General features: G+C 41.6%; 1 protein-coding gene across 5 annotated transcripts in view; it reads left to right on the forward strand.

Moving 5' to 3' along the window:
• Positions 1-2,339: 2,339 nt before the first annotated feature.
• The window catches only part of PDS5A (PDS5 cohesin associated factor A), a 40,415-nt gene continuing 19,444 nt past the window's right edge, over positions 2,340-23,310 (forward strand). For 2 of the 5 annotated variants that reach the window (XM_072125387.1, XM_072125364.1), the window contains exons 1-10: positions 2,340-2,655; positions 2,925-3,074; positions 18,290-18,493; positions 19,100-19,186; positions 19,758-19,855; positions 20,044-20,170; positions 20,365-20,445; positions 20,958-21,098; positions 21,948-22,063; positions 23,032-23,126. In XM_072125387.1, the coding sequence (XP_071981488.1) occupies positions 2,964-3,074; positions 18,290-18,493; positions 19,100-19,186; positions 19,758-19,855; positions 20,044-20,170; positions 20,365-20,445; positions 20,958-21,098; positions 21,948-22,063; positions 23,032-23,126 (1,060 nt within the window). In that variant the 5' untranslated portion in view covers positions 2,340-2,655; positions 2,925-2,963. The other 3 variants (XM_072125397.1, XM_072125378.1, XM_072125370.1) reach the window with 3 other exon arrangements.

The following is a 23,310-nucleotide window of genomic DNA, read 5'->3' on the forward strand; positions in this document are numbered from 1 at the left end:
CGACAACAATGCCCGCCTGAGGTCACCGCTGCGGAGCGCCCCCGTGCGGCGTGGAGGGCTCTATGCAGTTCATGTTCTTTATAGGATGTTACTGCTGCTGCTGAGGACAAAAGAAGTCAGACCTGTTTTAGGATTTGGAGAGTAGTTTCTGGATTTCTTTCATAATGTGGATATTCAGGCCGCGGTCACACGTACCGCTAGACGTCCGTTCATAACGCGACGCTAGCGCACAGGGGGAGGTCCTCGGCCCGAACGCACATGCGTTAACAGGGAAACGCATGCGATTGATAAGCCGATCGCATGCGTTTCCCTGTTAACGCATGTGCGTTCGGGCCGAGGACCTCCCCCTGTGCGCTAGCGTCGCGTTATGAACGGACGTCTAGCGGTACGTGTGACCGCGGCCTCATGTCCATTAAGGGCAAGTGGCCAAAAGTTTTGCCCGTTTCTTGCATGCACTATATTTCTGGAGATGCACACTCATACATTTTAAAGGAAATTTACTATCAAAATCAAAAATGCTAAACCCCCCCCCCCCAGTACACGGCCAGCCTGCCCCCTGTAGTATACGGCCAGCCCAGGACAAAAAAAACTTATATGCTCCTCTTCTTTTTTCGGTCTTCTGTAACAGCCGGCAGAGACGCGGCCATCCTCCACACAGTAGACAATACTCACAGCCATCCCCAGTACCCAATAGTCACACCAACAGGCCCCGGCAGCCATTAGTCACAGTGTCTGTCCACAGTAGCAACAATAATGCCCCCAGGAAACAGTGATGCTGCAGTAGCCACTGTAGCCAGTAATCACAGTGATGCTCCCAGTAGAGAATAAAAAAACATACTTACCTTGTTCCTCTTCTTGCACCTCGATCCCGGAGCAGGGGGCGCATGGTGACATCACACGTCCACCTGCCCCAGGTCACTTTTGACCCATTGCAGGTGGATGCGTCATCAGTTGTTGACAAACTGTCCCGGAGATAACAAGCCTCATACAGCTCTGTTAATGGAGTTAGGCCGGCGGCACACGTGGCATTTGGAACTCATTTTTGGGCCATTTTTAAGCAGTCCATTAAAAAATGCATGTGTTTTTGGCCGGTTTTACCAATTATCATAATTTAAAACTGGTCAAAAACAGATGCGTTTTTAAACGGACTGCTTAAAAAACTGCCCAAAAATGGGTTCAAAACGCCACGTGTGCCGTCAGCCTAAAAGTTTTGGTTTTTGTAAGGTAAAAAAAGTAAAGGGCTACGGAGTTCAAAGGGTTGTCTAGCAAGTCCTCCACTTTGCATGGGATAGGAAATAACTTGCTGATTGGTGGGACCCTCAAAAATCCTAGAAACGTGGGGTCCGTTGTACCACAATGAATGGAGCAGCGGTTTGAACATGTGTGTCGACCCTCCACTCATTGTCTATGGTACTGATGGACACTTCATAGAAACGAGAAGAGCTTCTCTTTCAATTTGCAATACAACGGACCCCAGTTTTCTTGATCTGGGGGAATATTTCACCAACCAGGGGAGAGTATTCCCCTGCAGCACATAAAATTAGGATTTTAAATGTAATGAAAAGGTTATACAATGTCCAAACCGGTAGCAATAGAAAAAGACATCTCATCCTGCAAAAAAATTACACCTAATAAAGCCCCTTACACATGGATGATGTAGGGACGTATATCTGGACGCAAATTTGATCCTATGGTATGGTGAGCAATCAGGCTTATCACTGTATCAGGGGAAAAAACATAGATCTTGTTCCGTGTTTATGGCCATCGCTATGGAGAGAGGTGAGCGGTGCTCATCCCTCCTCCTCCTCTCCAGCGTGCGGCTGTGTGCTCGCCCGGGCTATGGCGACAAGCATACGTCCATATGAATGAGGCCTTACGTAGGTCTGTACACTGAAGAGTTAGGGCCAGTATATAGCAAAACTGAGGGTTTTTTTGTACAAAAGCTTTGAATTATTAAAAATCTGCTAAAACTTAATAAAACCTATAATTTTTGTGGTCTCCTTGTGATCGTAACCACACAAAGAATAGAGGGGGGGGGGGGGGGTGTTTCATTTGGTGGGTACAGTGATGGCCAGAAAATTGGTGCAAAGGAAAATGGCACAAATGTGTTTTTTTAAGACTTTCAATGCATTTGGAAATATTTTCCGGAATACTAATTATTGCACTGAACAGATACGTGTGTGTGAATAGGGGATGTGTGTGTCCAGCTGAGCAGTAGTGCGTGCCCCTGTGACATGGCCGCCTTGCTCAGGGTCACTGCTGGGGAGGAGGTCAGAGGTCACATGAGATTTTTCGATCCTTCCTAGTTTGTCTCCAGGGTTTTGGCGCCAACCGCTAGAGGCCGCTGTGCGGCAGTGAGTGAGCGGCCCGGTCTCCGGCAGTAGCAGCAGTAGTAGCAGCGTGTGCGGGAGTGTGGCGGCGGCTGTAGTGCAGAGGCTAAGGGCTTCCGTAGTTCCCGGGGCCGGTGTCTCCGCGCTGCGGGTCACGTGGGCCGCCGCTGATTGGTGCCCGGTGATCCGTGTTGTGTGTGCGGCCGCTCCGGACAGGAAGCAGCGAGGTGCACAGTGAGAGGCCTTCCCCCCGTACACTCCTCCTCCTCCGCCCCGACACACCGGGCGCCGGATACATGCGGGGGGAGCTCGCCCTCCTCTGGAGGTAAGATCGGGACTTCCTGTACACCGGGGCGGCACACTCGTGTGAGGCCGCGCTCCAGGCCTCGTCCTCACTTCCGCTGCCCGGGATCTCTCCCCGTGCGGGTCACTTCCTCTCCGGACTCCATTCAATCCCTGTCGGGTACAAGTGCCCCCACACCCGGGGCCGCCCCCTCCCGGTAGTGCCCGTCCCGTGCGGCGGTTACCGGGCTGTTTTTTTTTGTTGTTCCACGTTCAATTCACGGAGGTGACGTTTTGTTTTCTGACCGATAGAGGCCGCTAGAGGACCGTGCGGGAAGAGCAGCCGGCATCATGGAGTTCCCTGCCCAGCAGAAGGCCGGCGATGGCAAAATCATCTACCCACCCGGGGTGAAGGAGATCACCGACAAGATCACCAACGATGAGGTCGTCAAGAGACTCAAGGTGAGTCCTGCTGATCACCCCAGGCCTGGATAACTACTTACCCCAGAGTGCAGTGTGTGCCTCCCCTCCAGTGCTTGTAGGGGCAAAGTTTTTTGTTATTAGATCTACATATGTTGAGGCCTCCTGTAAGGACTACACATGAGTGGAGCTGGTTTGTATTCTTCCAGCATGCTTGGTAACTAGCCACATCTATGATTGCCTGGTAACATCGGGTCCACTCCTCTCTAGTGAGGACCTTATGTCACACTGGTGGGCTTCATAGACCCCCATAAAGAGACCACATCACTGCACACATTTACAGGGCTCTCCCAGATGTCTAATCTCAGGGACCTGCATCCAGACAGAGACTGTATGTGTCTGCTCCCCATGTTATCTGCTGTGCAAGTTCGTATGTTTTGTTGTTATAATTATTGATCAATTACACTTTTAGTGATGGTTGACATCACTGGACTGAAGAGTAGAGGTAAGTGGACCCGACATTCGGGTACAGCTGCCCGACCTGGATATATTGGAGGCCGAACAGCCAGTCCAGCAATTGGACGCCCCTGCCCTTAGCAAATCCTAGCCATGGCAGATTGTAAGGGGTGCCCATTTGCTGGGTTGGCAATATGTTTAGGTCAGGCGGCTGTACCCAAGCTTGAATGTTGGTTCTGCTCAGATCTGCTGTAGAGTAACAAAGTTTTCATTGCAGTCATATAACAGAATCATTTACAAGTGATTGGACTGGGGGGTCAGTTGTTGTGCACTTAAGAATCAATGTGAAAACGTGCTGGAGAAACCCTTTACATGGGGAAATGTGGTGGGATGCTTTTATGAGTCTTATAGAAGCCAAAGGAAAACTCAATACACAGACAGGACCTCCTCTCCCAACATTGGATGTATCAGAATGCATGTCTGAGGGGGACCTCTAATATTAGTCGTATAATATAAAGGGTCACCGTCAGTTAGATTTCACTTAATGAAACTACTAGCCCTATCAGGTTGGAGATAAAAAGTCCATTCTAGAATTCAGTGTTTTATGTGAAAGCTCACCTGTTTACCTGTAGAGAAAATCGTCTACAAAGTCTTGAGAAAATGAGTAGAGAAGAGTCATTTGTCTGAGATGAGTCAAGTTTTGATGCTGTGTGTAGTATGTCACTCCAGACGTCCCCATCTTTAGCTTTATAGTACAGGCAAATATTATGTCATATTAAAGATCTTTCAGATCACACCAGGCTTGTGGTTCTCAGTACGGGAGATGCAGGCAGTTAGAAACGTACAGTACATACACATATATAGAAGGAATCTTTTTATATAATATATGTATATACACCAAATTGGTGATATATACCAGAATAGCCAAGGAAAGCCTCTCAGTAAAGCAAAACATTTTCCTATGTTCTGTAGGTTAACGGTTCTGTGATCTGTAGACGGGAACTGGATCTTTATCTGCAGCTCACATGTCTAACTACTGTACGTCTCTAAATAAGAACCGAAAAAAGAAAACAAGAAGAAAAGAAATCAAGGCTTCACACAACAGAAATATGGAAAAGATCTTTTTTAAACATGAAAGTTGTAAAATCAGTCATAAAAATGAAAACATCTCAGGAACAGTGAATACATGCACGCCAGGTAATAGACCGTAGTCAAAAATACAGTACTATGATTATGATAGATGTAATATATAAAGTGTAGATGGCATAAAGGATAAAAATGTAGCCCCATAACCTTAGGATATAATGACAACAGTAATGAAGAAATAAACGCAGATTAACGGCAAAAAATGTGGGGCAGAGACAAACAAACTTTTACCTGGCGTGCACCCCTGAAGCGTGTTTTAACAACAGCAGTTCTTTGTCAAGGCATGGTATTTGTTAATATGATCTATTACCTGGCGTGCATGTATTCACTGGTCCTGAGATGTTTTCATTTTTATGACTGATTTTTACCAGATCTTTTCCATATTTCTGTTGTGTGAAGCCTTGATTTCTTTTCCTCTTGTTTAGAGACGTACAGTAGTTAGAAATGTGAGCTGCAGATAAAGATCCAGTTCCTGTCTACAGATCACAGAACCGTTAACCTACAGAACATAGGAAAATATCGGGCCCGTCAAAGCTGTGGCTATGGGCGTTCATTTGCCAGATTGGCTGTTCGGCTGGTAATATGTCCAGGTTGGGTGGCCAAACCTGAAAGGATATGGCAGGTCCGCTCATCTCTACACAGAGCCACAAGCCTTATGTGAGCTAAAAGATATTGGAAAAATGTTTTTAGGTACTACAGAACCAAAGAGCGAACAACGCACTCCCCCTTCAGCCTCTAAACCAGCCTCATCTGACTCTCCTCTGCTCATTTTCACATGGCTTTGAGGAATTTTTTTTATAGGTAAATAAACAAGTTATTTCATAAAAAAAAATGAATTCTAGAAAGGAGATTATGTACCCTGAGTGGGCTAGTAGTTTAATGGGGTCAAACAGGTGGCAACATGTCCCTTTTAGGGACTGAACCTGTGGCTTCAGTTTTGCGGGCAGCACCGTGTTATGCTTCCTTCTACATGATTTGTTATTAATATGGACTTGTAGGTGTTCAGTCAGTGTTACCAGATGGTTTTTTTTATTCTGGATTACTATGTTACTACTTCTGCAGTACAGTAATTGAGTTTGTGTCTGAGCTCATCCGACATAATGCAACTAAACCCAGCGTGTAAACTAACATGAGCCACCAGCATTTCTTGTTTACCTTGTGACATTCACTCTTTATATAGTGCGCAGGTAGAGACCCTGGAATTAATGTAATTCCTGCCTGAAAACCTAATTCGGGGTTTCATCTGAGGAAGGGGCTTTTACAAAACGCCTTGTTTGAATGTGCACTGGTTCCCCATTCCCACATCTCATCCCCCCCCCCCTCTCGTTGCTCTGTTAAGGGTGGTATGAGGTGCTTAGATTATTGGAATTGATGCACTAAAAAAGCCATCTGCCTCTTTTATCCAATGGAAGTCTTGGTGTCTAACAATCCATAATTATTGCTCCTACACAGCCTGTATCTGCCAGATGGCTTTTGCATTTTATATTTTTGAGTATTTTCTCCTTTTTAAGGACCTTTGCTTCCTGAGGTGCTGTGCCTTGTATGTGACATACATTGTGGCCTGTGTGACCATGTCATCTAGTTTGGATGCAAGATGACGGAATAAGGCCTCACGCACACAAATGTATGGGGGCTTGTGAAAATTTGCCCCCATAGAGCTCTATGGTACCTGGTCAGGGTTTGTCTCCGCTCACCATGAACGAGCCTGGTGGCCGCCTTATGGATGTCGCTGCAGTTTTTTACCGCCGTGGGAGCTGGACCGGGTTCCAGAGACCCTAGGGACGAGGGAGATGCGGTTTATTACCGCTTCTTCCTTCTCCGCTCCTCACAGCATCGCACTGAAGAAGCGTGATGGACGGAGGAGCAAAGCCGTCGCTGCCACTGGCTCTATAGACTCGGTGGTCACGTGACCGCTGGATCTAAAGGGGTTTAAAAGAGCTGCTGGGTCTAATTAGACCCAGTCCAGCTCTGATCAGAATCCCCAGTCACAGATGATCTGTAACTGAAGCTCCTATAGATGATGCGCATTCATTTTTTACTGTTTACCATGCTGTTTTAATGGTCTGAAAACGAATGCTTAAAAACAGACCAAATACGTCACGTGTGGCATCGCCCTTACAGGGGAATACTTGTAAAAAAAAAAAAATTTTAAACAAATTTTAAAACTGTGAAAATTTTTTTGTGGCCTCATGGGGCGGACATATAAAGTAAAAACACACACAATATGAATAAATATTCATTAAAAATACATCTTCCAATAAAAGAAAAAATCCCCTGCTACACTACAAAAAGCATCACCATAGTAGTCCCATTTGCCCGAGACTAATATAATATGATCGATAAAACAAAATAGGGAATTTATTAATAATCATTTTGCAATAATTTGAAAACAGAAAATACTATAAATTACCCAAAAAAAAGCCCTTTTCCCAATTTTAACTCCAAAAAAAAAAACTTTAAACTTTTATTATGTTGTAACTAGTTCTGTGTCCCGAAAAAAAAACGCAGCAAAAATTTGATAGTAGCACTCAAAATAAAGTTATGGCCCTTAAACCGTTGCCTACGAAAATTTGCTAAAAACTGCCCCAGTCACTAGAGCCTTTTCAGGCCACGTCAAGGGGTGAATGTTTTGTTACAGTAGCCGAAATTACAATTTCTGTTTTTTTTGTACTGTAGTTGAACGACTTTTAGAGTGAGTATTTATAATTATGAGGTTCTTGCAATAATTGTATAAAGGTAATGTACTATTAATAGCTGCCGCTGATGCTCATTCAGCTGACAGTAATTAATCCTGACTCCCCAATACTCTTACGCTATTGGCTTCCATGTTCACAAAATGTTCTGAAAAGGAGATGGGGTTTATTCTCATCTATATCACATGTTAGGGGATTTCTGGAGCAGAATTTTTATGGGGGAACCGCTTGGAGATAATTTGGCAAAATATTTGGCAGGTTCTGTCCTTCCATTATTAAATGATGGCTTAGAAAATGGCACAGCCACCCACTTCTTATCTCCTCCCCCCACCACCACCCCCTTCACTGTGAATAATGCAAAGAGGAACAACAGGTGAATGGAACTTTTTTTGGTTCCCTTTATTCTCCCTGAAAACTTTAAAGGGGGATCTCCATGTTTAAAAAAAAAAAAAAAACCTATAACGGGCCCGGGGTGCTAAGAAAAGAAAAAGAGCATATACTTTGCGGACGCTCCCGTTGTCCCATGCCGCCTCCAGGCAGTGCCATGCTGTGTGCCACGGCCACACACGGGACACTGCATTAGATTCAATGCTGGTGCAGGCAACTGTAAGTTGTCAGATCAGAGTATGGAATGTCTACAATTCCCTCTTTGATGTGAAATCTCATCTATAGAAAATCTTGTCCAAAGCCATGGGAAACTTAGTAGCGAAAGCATGCTCTTGGTCTCATCTTAAAGGGGCTTTCCCACGATTAGTTCCTATCCAAAGATAGGACCTAGCTTGCTTAATGGTGCGAGCATCAGTGATGGGACCCCCACAGATAATGAGCGGACCGATGTACTCCTGTCAGATACCTCATTTCCCAAGATGAGCCGAGCAGCCGGTTGCGCATGGCAGGGCTTCCCTGTCTTATCTCAAAGTGATTGCCGAGTATGTCTCACGGCAATCTTCATCTGCTCGGCCATGCATGTTCTCGTAATCTGTAGGGGTCTCGTCACCGAGATCCCCACCAATCAGCAAGTTGGGCTCTATCCTGTGGTTATAGCCGAACTTGATTCATGAGGAAAACCCTCAAACACACAAAAAAAAACACACTCCTAACACTGCACCAGGCTTATGGTTCTTAGAGCTACAATACCAGAGATTGAAATTGTGAGATGCAGATAAAAGTCCAATATCTGCCTATGTTTTAGCATAATTCTGTTTCTGTAGAGCCACTCGATCCTATTCCTAGCTTTTATATGAGAACACAAGCATTGTTCTAAGATGAGGGTGTCTGGAGTGAGCGTTCCTATTACAGATTTTAGACCTAAATGACGATTCTCAGCTTATTTGTCTATGGCTTTAAAGGTAATGTAACTATTTATATATTTTGTTAAAATTGGTCAGTTTTATCATATATGGAGAATGCGCCCTCTGTAGGTGAGGCATATTTGGAGGGATAAAAGTTTGATTGTTCCTTCAGCACACTGTGCTATGAAACCGTCATGTAAGTGTTAATTCTACTTTAACAGTTTATGGGACAAAATTATCTTCAACCTGTAGGTGTGGAAATGGAAGTGATTTTTCTCATTTTATAAATTTAAGGCTTATTACTGGGCTAAATCAGTACTTTTGGTCATGGTCAAATTATTGGGGTCCCAACAAATTCCAAAAAAAAAAAAATGGATGAAGCAATGGCTATGAGTTCCAGCCTGACCCTGGGTCTCTTGACCTGGGCTTTGAGTACAGGACATCTACATGAGATGTTACAGTAGGAATATAGACTTGTACTAAAGCATTACTTTTCCATTTAGCAATATGAATACCTTGTGAATTCTGTTAAGCAAATGGCTTTGTGTACATCATAGGAAGGGCCTAATGTCTATAGTTTCGCAGCTGACAAGACTAGGCTTGAGCTACATGTCAATGGGGCCCTGTACACCGGTCCAAGGAGATCTGAGTTGCAGATTAAAACCTGCTGGCAAAACCAACCACAGTAGGATAGGATAGGATAGGTGGGAGGTGGCGTGTATCAGTGCGTGTCCCCCGAATGACCAGGGGGTCTGTATTCAATTTATTGCTGACTCTTGTCAGCTGTGAAAATAATTTGGATGTGTGAATATCCCTAAGTATGGTCAGGGTAGAGAGAAGTTGTATTATATATATATATATATATATATATATATATATATATATATATATATATATATATATATATATAGCCAGTGGCCTTCGTGAAAGCGTCTCATGATCAATGTTTAGGATTTCTTGTATTGTTATTTCATTCCGTGTTGTGTAACACTGCTCATCCACCGTGTATAGAAGTGTGAACTTTGGCGGCTGCAGTGAAAAAGCTGGTCAATTAATGAAAATTTGCTTTAAGAGGTCTCTACCAGAAGTTTTGATCATACAAAGCTGCAAACAGTGTCTTGGCCCTGGAGATATTTGTGCAATCGCACCTTTCTGTGTGTATTTGGTAGCAGCAGGGCCTTGAAAACTGCATTTATATTCCAGGTTGGTAGTTGAGGGGAGTCTCCTAGCACTTATGTGTTCTTATAAACTGCTCCCCAGCACCTTACCTCTGCTGTAATATCAAACCAGAAGCTTAACACTCATACTTGGAGATGAGGGGCTGTTCACAAAGTCAAGCCACAATCCTGGAATTTAAAGGAAACCTACAATCTAAATCCATCATGATAAACCGGGGACATTACTTCTAGGTTCATATTCATGGTCTCCTTCCTTCTAAAAACAACTTTTTAAATTACGGTTGTGAGCCAGAATAGCTCCTGAGGCAAGGGGGGTTACCATGACCCCTCCTTGCAGCAGATTCGAAGCCTGTAACACTACAGAGCACTTCCTCCTCCCAATGTGTGAGATTACAGCAGGCAAGGGAAGGGTAGGACCTACTTCTGCTCAGTGTAAGGGCACATTCACATGATGCGTTGCGTCACGTTTTTTGATGCGTTTTTGGCGCATTCCAAAGGCTTCAGCCTTGATCACATGCCAAGTTTAACAAATGGATAACAAATATAAGATGATTTCCACAGTCACAGTGCTTGGATCTAGGAGTAAGTGCCCCTGGTTTATCATGATGGAGTTTGATGGTAGATTTCCTTTAATCATGAACATCCTCTAAAATCCCCACCAGTGATGAGTCCCTCTAGACTATGGGTGTGTAATATGAATGGCAAAATAATGCAGTGCAATATCACAATTAAAGGTATTTTTTTTTACTGAAAAAACAACTAAACATACCCTCTGATCCCTTGTTCTGCGTCAGAAACTTTCTGAATGGGTATACCGATTCAGGAAAGAAATGGCTAGGAAGTGGAGACCCAAGGGAACGAGGTGAGAAGAATCAGTGAAGTGGAAAAAGCTTTTTAGCAATGGTTACCTGTCATTCCTCAATCTACAACACCCAACAAGTTGCAATCACAATATGTTGCTTAAAAGGGGTTTTCACACAAACAAAAGTTAGGGCCTAACTTGCTGATCAGTGGGGGGTCGCAGTGATTAGACACACACGTACACACACACATATCATGAAAAACGAGGGGTCACGAAAAATGGGAGGAACAGTGCTACATGTATATGACTTAAATGTAATTGGGTCAAAAGAGAAGGTATCAAGATGTGGGGATTGTGATTAAGCTATGATACATATGATGAGGTGACATTAGCTCGTGTGTGTGTTACTACATTGGGCAGAGAGAAACAAGTCTCATAGACTGTAAGCTCTTGGGAGCAGGGTCCTGTTCCATATGACTCTTTGTACTTTGTAATGATTTGTAAAGTGCTGCAGAATACGATGGAGCTATATAAAGATTATTAATAATAATAAGTCCCTGCCACATGTTCCTTGTTAGCGGATATTGCAGGGGGTCTATTTATTGGCAACTTTAGAAAAACTTGAGCAGGAGCTCGCACAAGACTAGGCACGACATTTTAGTTAAGTCAAATGAGTTTGCTCTGTCCTCCTTGGCTATATAGATGTGGGCTTGATTTAGCTCTTTGGGAATAATAATTCCTTATATAGCGCACACAGATTATGCAGCGCTGCACAGAGCTTGCCAAATCGATCTACTCTTGGGCCCCTTACACACGGGCAAGTGCGATGCGTCCAACTTGCAGTGTGTGCTGGCTGTAACGTCCGTCAGCTGGAACTGAGGGTTCTGGTTGCTCAGCATTCAGGGCAGATGTTGCAGACAGCACACGTGGCCAATGTGATGCAAGTTGGCCCTAATAGGGCAGTCTAGTGGTTAGCATTTCAGCCAGGGTCAACATCTGCAAAGAGTTTGTATGTTCTCTGTGTGTTTTGTGTGGGTTTCCTCTGGGTCCTCAGGTTTCCTCCCCCACCCCACATACTGGTAGGTTGTTTAGATTGTGAGCCCCATTGGGGACAGAGACTGATGTGACAAGTTCTGTGCAGCGCTGTGTAATCTGTGTGCACTATATAAATAAAGGAATTATTATTATAGGGGTCTTATTTTGTTTGTCAATGTACCCTCTTATCCAGACCAGTTAAGTTGAAACAATAGGAATGAGCGTTGCGCTCACAAGATCTTACAATGTGTGATCCTTCCTATTTACATTATAAATCTATTATTGGCATCCACTGAATTTTTAGTTGCAACACTGTATCTTGTAGCTGCCAAAAATAAATAGATGAACGTACAAAATTCACCTTGGTTACGCTGTTTTATAGACCGGTTTAGTTGGTCTAACATGTACATAGTCTGAGAAGTGAATACTTGCTCATTGGACATAATCTGTTTAATCCAAACACCACCAGGAACCCCTTTTCCACCTCTTGACCTCTGCCAGACCTCTGTGAATTGAGGCTTTGGAAGCTGAACCTGTCTTTTTCAGCCTCTAACAGGTTTTCCTCTCGGATTGCCGTGTATGTAGCTTCCATCCATCCTCCCCTCATTTCTTAGACGTTCCCAGTCCCCGGTGAAGTGATGCTGCCACCTCCATGCCGCACAGTGAGGTTGATGTTTTCAGGGTGCTGTGTAGTATTGGTTTTCCTCCACAAATTGCTTTTGTAATTTTGTCCATAAGTCAAAACCTTAGTCTCCTCTGACCAAGACGCCATTTTCCATATTCCGTTGATTGCAAACTGGATTTCATGTGACTTGCCTTCAAATACACTTTCTTCTCACAGCTCTTCCATGCAGGGCAGATTTGTGCAGGCCACGACTAATAGTTGTGATATGGACACGCTGGGGGATATTTATCAGAATTGTCTGAGGTCAAACTGATCCAAATGGAAACCAATCAGAGCTCAGCTTTCATTTTATAAACGGCTGTGGGAAAATGAAAGCGGAGCTCCTGTTGTTTGCCATGGGAAACTAGAAGAGTTCTGCTAAATATACTGCAATGTTCTGCGGATCTCTGCAGCTCCTCAATGGTGACCCTGAGCATGTGGGATTGTACCAAAGAGCCGCCTAACCCTGCAGTACCCCCCAGCTTTATCCCTGAGCCGTGTGATGTGGTCCCTGGTTTTCTGTTTGTTCACTTATGTTGGGAAACAAAACTCTGAGGCCTTTAGAAAACAACAGCTGTAGTTATAGTGAGAATAAATCATGTACAGATGTTCTCTATATATTATTTTGGCGACTTGTTAGATACCAGATTTTATTTAGAGGTCTTACAGTACAGAGGTGCAGAATACACTTGTCAGTTTTTTGGGTTTGCACTTCACAAAAACTTGATTCTTTGTGTTGCTATGTCATATGAAATAATATTTTTAATGTTGCATCTGTAACTTAATGTGGAAAAGTATAAGTATGGGCCCACAGCGCTATCGTACGTCTGGCGTGCTACTTTTGAGGTTGTTTTATTTATGCATAATAGAAAAACCATAGAACTCCAACTGGGAGAATTTATTTTGTGTCTCTGAGGGCGTGTTCACACAATGCGTTGCGTCACGTTTTTTCTTTTCTTTTTTACGTATTCCAAAGGCTTCATCCTTGCTCACTTGCTGAAGTCACATTCGGTTTTAGCAAATGCAATGGAAACGCAATGTTGTCTCAGCATGTGATCCCGGCTTTGTAATGTGTCAAAAACCGCAATGCATTGTGTGAACGTGCCCTGACTGCATTTGAGACCTGGTGACCCTTGTATGTTGCAGGTTGTATACGGTACTATATGTCTGCTTGTTTACCTGAAAATATCACATAGAAATGTCCTCGCTGGTACCAGTGCTTTCTCTCCTGTGTTACAGCGGTGGCTGTAGGATACTTTCCCCATTGTATTTGGTGTGTGCGGCCTCACACAGCGCAGCGTGCCGGCAGACCTGACACATTACATGTGGGGGAGGGGAGACGTCCTTTACTACAGAGGAATTACTCCTCTAGATAAGGACGGCTTCCTGCGTCACTTGTACTGAGCATGTGCCTCTCATTCACAACTTCTTGACATTTCTTGCACTTATTATTTCTGAATTATTTTGTCCTTAATGTCTACTTGTTACCGTGGATATGTGGACTTGGTGCCATGTGTTGCATAGTAGGACTGTAGATTTTGACATCTTGACATGCAGCGCTCTCTATGACCCCCATTGCTACAGACTGAGGCGTCTGCGGATGTTGGTCTGGTTTAATTTACTTATTAACAGTTGTGTTTAGAGCCTGATGTCCGCAACACAGCGTTTGATGTTTATTACACTTGTAATATTGTTGCATGCTTTTTTTTTTTTTTTTTTTTTTTTTTTTTTTGGTTTGATTCTGTCACCTTCCTAAGGGCTAGGTCAGACAAATGTATTTTTGTGTTTAATCAGAGATTCTTAGGTTTTATACACATTGTTGGTGTCCCTTGTTTTTTGGAAGACAGCGGTCACAGAAATAACTTGAATCTGACAAAAGTAAAAAATATAAATGGAATTTCCATGAAATTGAACGAATGAAAGGCAGACGTTGCTTTTCCTCCAGGCTTCACCAGACTTTTAAGAAATGTAAATAAAACTCATGGAAACTGTCCTGGACAGAACTGATGGTTCCCTTAGCTTATTATATTGTTACATAATCTTATGAGGCAATCGCTGCAGTCACACGATTTCTGTAATTGTCTGAGACTTCTGCACCTTTTCTGGATGACGCGACAGATAACAAGATTGTAGACACCTGTCATGCCAATTAATGTCCATTTGCTCAAATTTTTTTCAGGGGTTCCATCACTTCTGTCTGGGGCCATTTAATAGGTTTTATCTTTTAAAAAAAAATTCTATTGAAGTGTGGTTGAAAAGCAATGTCTGCCTTTCATTTATTTTCATAGAAAGTTTATTTTTCTTAGTCATGTTAATTTTGTGAGCATTGCAGGTTTTTCTTTCAATAAACGAAGAGTAGCAACAATTTTGTCCGTGTACACATTGTAATAGATATGCAGGAATGACAAGTCCCAAGGTCTTATAAAGACCTGAGGCTGTCATGGAGATGGATCGTCGCTCCCCGATGATGTCACAGGGAGTGGCAATCACAGGCAAGATGGTGGTAATATCTCCCAGAGCCCTTCTGGCTCATTAGCATACTTATTTTTAGAAGGAGCCAGGCCATGGATCACAAATATAAAGTGGTTACCAAAGTCATGGTGCCTGTAAGAAGAAATAAAAAGTAGAGTTATATTTGGTGTATGGTCGATGAAAAAGGTAATCGCGGCACATCCATAAAATTTCAAGTCTTTATTCCAATAGTTTAAAAAACATATAACCTATATATTTGGTCTGTATGTATACAGACCAATGGTTGGTCAGGCCTTTTATCCTGTATTGTGGGTAACGCCATCATTGTCTCCAGTGGCTTCTTGGTCCAGGTTTTTGTTATGTGTATGCAACTCAAATATGTTATTTATTGCAATATTTTTAAATTACAGTACTTTGTCTTTTTAGGCCTTACACAGTTATTTTCACTTTTTTCACTTTTCTTTTGCTAACGACTGGATTTTACTTTTTATAAAGTGTAGGATACTTTTTTGAGTATACGTGTAATTGGATGTTTAAAATGAATTTTTTATTCAGTTTACACTTTATCACCATTTTTGACTTGTAATCTAGTGTTACCCCTAAAAGTTTCTACCACAAATCCTGTTATATAACATGTCTTTTAGGGTTACGACGTATCAGCTAGCGATGCAAGGGTGTTTAACTGCGCAAATTTGTTTATTTTATCAGTTTGGGGTTTTTTTTTTCTGTACATATGTTTCCACTTATTGCACAGCAATTTGCATCATTTGGCCAGTGATCTGCATCAGCCAAAATTGGAAGGAAAGAAAACAGAAAACATCCAAATCTCTCTATCTACCTCTATTTGATCACTTTTGCAGCTGACTAAATCCCTCATTATAAGTATATTATGATTCAGGCTACAGGAAGATGAACCAGTCCTTATCTGCTGCAGTTCCAGTCCCCATGAAAGTGTATATATTGTATACAATATCATGGTTGCAGTTGTAGCTCATTAACTAAAAATCTATCAGTGGTGCTACAAAACGTCACAATGTACAGTATTTTTCGGACTATAAGGTGCACCGGGGTATAAGGCGCACCATCAATAAATGTCTGCTAAAATGTCTAGGTTCATATATAAGGCGCACTGGATTATAAGGATGAATGACCAGCAGGTGGCAGACCTGTGCACAGTACAAGGCAGCTGTTGTCTGTAAGTACGGTTTACATATAAGGTGCACTGGACTATAAGGCGCACCTTTGATTTCTGAGAAAATCAAAGGATTTCTTGTGCGCCTTATAGTCCGAAAAATACGGTAATCCTGGGCCTAGTCTCCACCTTGGTCATGCACCCTTTTCTCTTGGAGCTGGACCCAGTCAGAGGTCGCACTTACATTTCTCCAGAAGGGTAATAATACTCCTCTCACCATTTTTGAGGAGTAATTTCAGCCGAGGAGGAGTACGAAATTTTCAGTAATACAACTATATAACTTCAAGTTTTATATAGTGTTAATAGACTATTGTTCCATATAATTATATTTTATTTGTAAATATCCCCTATGATATGTAAAGCGCTACGGAATTATGATATATGATTATCATTATTATAGACGTCTATTTATAGAAGAAAATTGTTACAGCCCCTGTTTTTGTAGCTACTTTAGAAAATTATAGTAATATCTGGGGCTGATGTCAGCCCCAGAAACCCCCACAGTGTGGGTCGGCGCCAACACTGGTCCCAGAGCCACCCACAGAGTGGGTTGATTCCCCAAACCCCTACAGAGTGGGCCAGGACTGACACTGCTTAATTTATTTAATTTATTTTTTCGTTATTGGGGCCTTGTGATGTAATTTTCTTTGCGGGATGAGATGCTTTTTCCAGTGTTACCATTTTGGGGTTGGTATCCCCTATTGTTGAAAATTTTTTAATATATTTTGAGGTTAGGAGTAGAAAAGCGTTAATTCTGTACTGGATTTTTTATTGTTATCTTTATTGTATGGGTCGATTTTTCTTACATTTTACTAACTTTGCCAAATAAAACCTAAAGTGGGGAAAAAAATCTATCATTTTTTCCATTGTCGTCTTCCAAGTGGCATAACATTTTTTACTTTTTTGGCTATGGTGCTGGTTGATGGCTTGTTTTTTGCGAACATGTTGTACTTTGCACCAATATCATTCTGGAGTACATGTGTTTTTTTAATCACTTTTTATTGCATTTTTTGTGGGATTCAATGGGTATAAATCATACTTTTTGGCGTGTTTTTAACGGCGTTCAGTGTGTGGGTTCAATAATTAATTACTTTTATTCTACGGATTGTTGCGGACGCGGTGATACTATATGTGGGGTTTGTGTTATGATTTAGACTTTTTTTAGTGTTATATTTCTCTTTATATGTTATGGGATTACGGGCATTTTTAATGATTTATTACTTTATTTTTTATTGATAAACTTTTTTTTTACTTTTTCCACCATCGGACATAAGCAATCATCTGATGTATTGCAGGGTATTATCAGTGTAAGCCTATGCACATGAATAGGCTGACACTGTGCCTTTAAGATGAGGTCATAGACGCCATCTTTCAGGCAGTGCCTACAGGTCCTGATCGGACCCCACGGCTGTCATGACAACGTGAGGGGGGTGGGTGATTGTGGGGAAAAGACCCCCAAAGGCAGGTTAAATGCTGCGGTCGCGCTGACTGCGGTATTTAACGGGTTAAACACCCGCAATCAGAGTCCACTCCGACCGCGGGTGTTACACTGGGGTGTTGGCTATTAGTTATAGCCAGCACCCCCATATGTCCCGATGCCGGTTCTGCTCAGATCTTGAGCTGAACCGGCATCAGCGCTGCGTCTGATATACCGGTTCAAGAGGTTAAAATAGTTGTGTTTAAGATGAGTTTTGTGTGGTGACATGAAAAACATTAGGAATATACAGTGCATCATAACTTGCTGCATAGCAATAGACTCAGCCCATCTCTTATATTACCTGCAATTGGAATGTAAGCATCAGAAGTAGTCCACGGCCAATTAAAGATTGCGAATCGTGTTCCTGCAAATGAGCGCGTCGGACCTCTCGACCCGCGCACTACAGAGGATAATCGCCAAGCGTAATTTTACGCATGGCGATTATTTTGGGGGGTAATAGTGCCTCACCATGCGTCATAGACGCGTGGTGAGGCGTTAATGCGACCTCTGGACCCAGTAATCCTTTCCTTTGCTATTAATAAAAATACGGGGCCTGGGGCTTGTACATCTGGTGAGTATGTGTAACTTTCAGATACCACAGCTACCTGTGTGCATATACGTAGTTTAAGCCAATGAAGGATCAGTACTATGACCTGGCCATGTGTTATATTCTTGGGGCCTGGGGTTCTTTACTGCTACGTTAATTGTAAATGTGCTGCAATGCGAGTTTATGCTTTATGAGAGGCAAAAAATTAAACGTCCTTCAAGGATGGTACCACTTGTTGCAAGAAATTTGTATATCTTCATTAAGACATAATACGCTTAATTTGGTTTTTGCTTTGTTACTCAGATGGTGGTCAAAACTTATATGGACATGGACCAGGATTCAGAAGATGAAAAGCAGCAATATCTCCCTCTAGCCTTGCACCTCTCGTCTGAATTCTTCCTCAGGAATCCAAATAAAGATGTCCGCCTCCTTGTGGCCTGCTGCTTAGCCGACATCTTCAGAATATATGCACCAGAGGCACCGTACACCTCGCATGACAAATTAAAGGTAATGCCTGATGAAACTAATGGCTTGTTGTTGAAGGTTTTTATATTTGAAAGCTTCAAACCAAGTGATAGACTCATTACATGTCCTCCACCAGATAAAATTGTTCCAGCAAAGTTTTTCTTAAGGGGTTGGTCACTTATGCAAAACTTTATCAGGGTAATGGCTGTTTCACATTGGCCCTAAGGGCGCGTTCACACGTTGCGTTTTGACCTGCGTTTTCATTGCGTTTGAAACGCATATACAACAGCTGAGGAGAGGTGATTTGCCTAATTACATCACTGTTAACGTTTCCGTTTACAAAACGCATCGTAAACGTGATGTTAACGCACGCGTTAACAAAGTATTTGTTTTTGTATTTACCCTGGTAAAGTTTGGTATAAATGACCAACCCCTTTAAGACAGCAATTTACAACACCAGTCTAAATATAGAGCCAGAAATACATTTTTACGCAAATGGAATATAAAGTAAATTCTCCATTGTCCCACTACTGGTTTGGCTCGGTGATATATAAAAAAAAAAATTCTAATAAATTGAGTATAGACTGACGTGCCTTGTTCCCCCTGTTATGTCTTCACTATATATAATGTGTTTTTCTCTCTCTACAGGACATATTCTTGTTTATAACAAGACAATTGAAAGGTCTAGAAGACACTAAAAGCCCTCAGTTCAATAGATACTTTTACCTGCTTGAGGTATCCATTCATTGTTAATCTTGATCTGTCTTTTGTATGTCTGTTCTTGCTCTACGGTGTCTGTAGAGGATTCACTTGTTGACGTTACTGCGTTAGTGGTTTGTGGCATCTTTTCTCTGTGTAGTGTTCGCAGGTGAAGGACATTGTGTTCATGGTTTCTCCTGTACAGGCCTCACTGCTAAAAACCAAGGCGGTGTCAAAGTGTGAGCTGTGGGCTAAAAGGAGTCTTATCCTACCTGACACAGCTGTGCCCACTGCGCCCTCTGCTGGTAGATCCCTGTTCTGCATCCTGCTTTAGTGTTCACTGTATGGCAGGACGAAGATTGTCTCCAAAACAGCAGGGTTTTACCAAGTGCTGTTATATGTCTCACATTTATACTCGGGGTTTTGTTTTTAGAAATTTTTGGTATTTTCTATTCCATATGCACTATATATAATAATTATTATTATTATTCATATAGCGCACACAGATTATGCAGCACTGCACAAAGCATGTCAAATTGGTCCCTGTCCAATATGTTTGTTCAATGCTTTTTCATGTTTTATAATGGCGCCTATTCATTCCTTTCAGAATTTAGCATGGGTGAAATCTTACAACATTTGCTTTGAGTTGGAAGACTGCAATGAAATTTTTATTCAGCTCTTTAAGACTCTCTTCTCTGTTATAAAGTAAGTTAAACTTTTAGCTTGACTTCTCCATGGCTTCATTTCCATACAAATAAGTTCCTAGACGTCTCAATACTTGGTTCACGCTTAGCGATTCCCGTTTGAGAACTTCATCTTGATCTTTAAACTTATTTCTTGTGTTTTACACTGAGGCAAAGCTTTTAACTTTGTATATTTTTTTTTTTGTATAGTAATAGCCACAACCAAAAGGTTCAGATGCACATGTTGGATTTGATGAGTTCAATTACTATGGAAGGTGACGGAGTGACCCAAGAATTGTTGGATTCCATACTTATTAATCTAATACCGGCTCATAAGGTCAGTTCTACCTTATAGTTCTGGGATGTCATTTATCTGGTGTCTCTTTCCTGAAATTGAAAGAGTCACCATTCCGCCCACACTGGTAATCAATAGGCAGTGTTTATACAGAATTGCTGCCTGCATTACTTGGACTTGTCTTCTACTTTTCTAAATGATTAAACTAAACTTTTATTTATTCTTTTTTCCACCAGAACTTAAACAAGCAAGCCTTTGACCTTGCCAAAGTACTGCTAAAGAGGACCTTGCAAACCATTGAGCCCTGTATTGCAAATGTAGGTATTTAAAGTTGATTGAGACGAGTTTATTTAACTTTACATTTCGGTCACAATTCAACTGTTTTCAGCTTATTGAAACATATTAGTAAGGTCTGTAGAGATATTGTTCCCATGCTGTATACTTTTATATATAGATCTATCGACAATTTGCGCCCAGAATTCTCATTGTCGCCTCCGTATATACATAGACTTGCATCTTGTTACTACTCCTTGTAATAAGTGGAAAGTTTCTGGATAGTCGGCCCAATAATACTGATACATGGTGGCTGCATAGTTATGTATTGCCAAGTACATAGGGTGTTGCGTTTATGTTTTCTATAATTAGTTTCCCACTCTTTATTATACAGTTTGGTATTTGCCACTTTAACCTTCTCTATTTGTAGGTTAGTGTAGGAACCAAATCTTACAGGGGATCTACGTGTATCGCAACTTCTGTCTTTGTTATAAAACTTTTTTTTATCTTGCCTGCTTTATTCTTATTTCATACCATTTTTTCTTTTACCCAATAGTTTTTCAACCAGGTCTTGGTTTTGGGAAAATCCTCTGTGAGTGACTTGTCTGAGCATGTGTTTGATCTCATTCAAGAACTGTTTGCCATAGATCCCAATTTGTTGATGTCTGTAATGCCACAGCTGGAGTTTAAGCTAAAGGTGAGTTAAACTTATGAATTTTTTTTTTTTTCTTACCGTAAAGGCAAATGTTATTGTTTGTATGATAAAAAATAATAAAGTTTTCTAATATAGTTTCTGTATCAATTCCTTGTGTTTTTCCAGAGCTCTGCTTGCTGTCATTCTGTAGAAAGCTTCTAAGTTTACTTCCAGTGGACAGAAATCAGACCATGGTCACACAGGTGCACAGCTCGTTAGTATCAGAGAGTAATCAGAGCTGTGTGATATAACGAGCCGTGCACCTGTGTGACCATGGTCAGATTTCTGTCCACTGGAAATAAACAATGAAACTTTCTAAAGAATTACAGCAAGCAGAGCTCTAGAAAAATGAAGAGGAATTGATACAGAAGGTATTTGTGTGACTTTTCATTATTCAAGCGATATCAATTGTTGAAATGGGGGAAAAACCCCTTAACCATAAAAAAAAAATTCACATGGATGTTATACTGACACCAACATTGTATATCAAATTAGTCAAACTAGAAAATATCTAGGATGACTCCAGTTATGGCAAAGGAGAAAGAAAATAAATTGTCCTGTTGTGACTAAAGAAGTTTCAAAGTTTGCACAACCCCCTTAAGATCATTCTTGACTGTGATTTAGGTTAAGTTCTGCTGCTATTGTGTGGTATTTCTTATTAAAACCTTTCTAGACCCCTAACTCATGGGTGAGTAGTGGCACCCATAGCCCCTCACATGACTCAACCATATTGTCATTCATAGCTGTAACAGCACTGGGTCAACCTTGAAACCTTTTTATATGAGCATTGTGTACTTAATCTTCATTGTGTATCACTTGTTCATTTTGTGCCTTTACCCTTCCTTCTTTCAGAGTAACGATGGAGAGGAGCGACTGGCTGTTGTGCGACTTCTTGCCAAACTGTTTGGCTCTAAAGATTCAGACCTGGCAAATCAGAACCGGCCTCTGTGGCAATGCTTTCTGGGGCGGTGAGTGTTTCTTCCAGTCCTAGTTGTTGTTGTGTGAAACCAGAATATGGAATTCGGTGCCAATACTTTGATACTTTGCCATACAAAAGGGGACAGTGGAGATTCACCCTTTTTTATAGATTCATCTCAGGGATTTCCTTGATGACATATTCTTGTGCCTGGTTCCAATGGGGTTCCTCTAGAGAGCACAGAAGCCCCAGAGTATAAGCGATGCATGATTAACAATGACATGATTCCTTGGGCTTCTCCTACATCTTAATTTGGGTTGCATATACAGAAAGCACCCAGTCTTTTAGAAGCCCAATTCAGATAAATGAGAAATGCTGCATGTTCAGCAATGGTGTAAGTTCACTCAGGACGTCATTGGTGCTGAATACACTCCAGAATTCACTGCAATATCCCCTGTGGATGCAGCCTTCATCATTATAAAATATTGTTCAATTATTTTTAGCGGATTAGAATGGTCTTGCCCGAAATTAACAAGCTTTGTTTGGTTCCATTCCATAGTTGTTGTATAAAATAATATGCAACAGCTCTTTACACATATCTGGACTTCTGGTTTGGAGCAGTAGTCCTTGATTTTGGGAGCTTCTATATATTGACTTGAAGATTTTCTCCATGCCAAAAAAATGAGAGCTGTGCGCTGCTGATTTGTGTCCAAGTTGCTCGGCTTTCATGCTGCAGTGGACTGGGTCATGAGTCAGCTCTGTCTTTGTTTGCAGTCGGTAGAATATTCTCTTTCTCTAGAGGTTATTGCATCATCTCAAGGATTTTGTCCTCTTCGGGGACCTGGTGATTGCTGACTTTAGCAGAAAATGGCTTTATGGAAATTGTGTTTTGTGTATATGTGATATATATGCAGCTTTAGCAATTTTATTTTTATATTTTGGAATTATATATTTTGGCTTATTTCTAACTGTATGACTTTGGGGTGTTTTTTATTTTTTTTATTTTTTTTTTTTTTTTAGATTTAATGATATTCATGTTCCTGTCAGACTAGAAAGTGTCAAATTTGCTAGTCACTGTTTGATGAACCATCCTGACCTAGCTAAAGATCTTACAGGTAGGTAACAGCTTTATTATACTATATTAACGTATCTCTTAATGTCACAATGGTTGGTATAGGATAGCCCAACAAATCAGATCAGTTTTCAGAATTTCCACCTATTGGATATGTGCAGGAGGCCTTTAACTAGTCTCCTTCATTGTAGTCAGAGCATATCTGCACATTAAAGGGGTTGTACCAA

Source organism: Engystomops pustulosus, chromosome 1 (assembly GCF_040894005.1).
Source record: "Engystomops pustulosus chromosome 1, aEngPut4.maternal, whole genome shotgun sequence".
Lineage (NCBI taxonomy): Eukaryota > Metazoa > Chordata > Amphibia > Anura > Leptodactylidae > Engystomops > Engystomops pustulosus.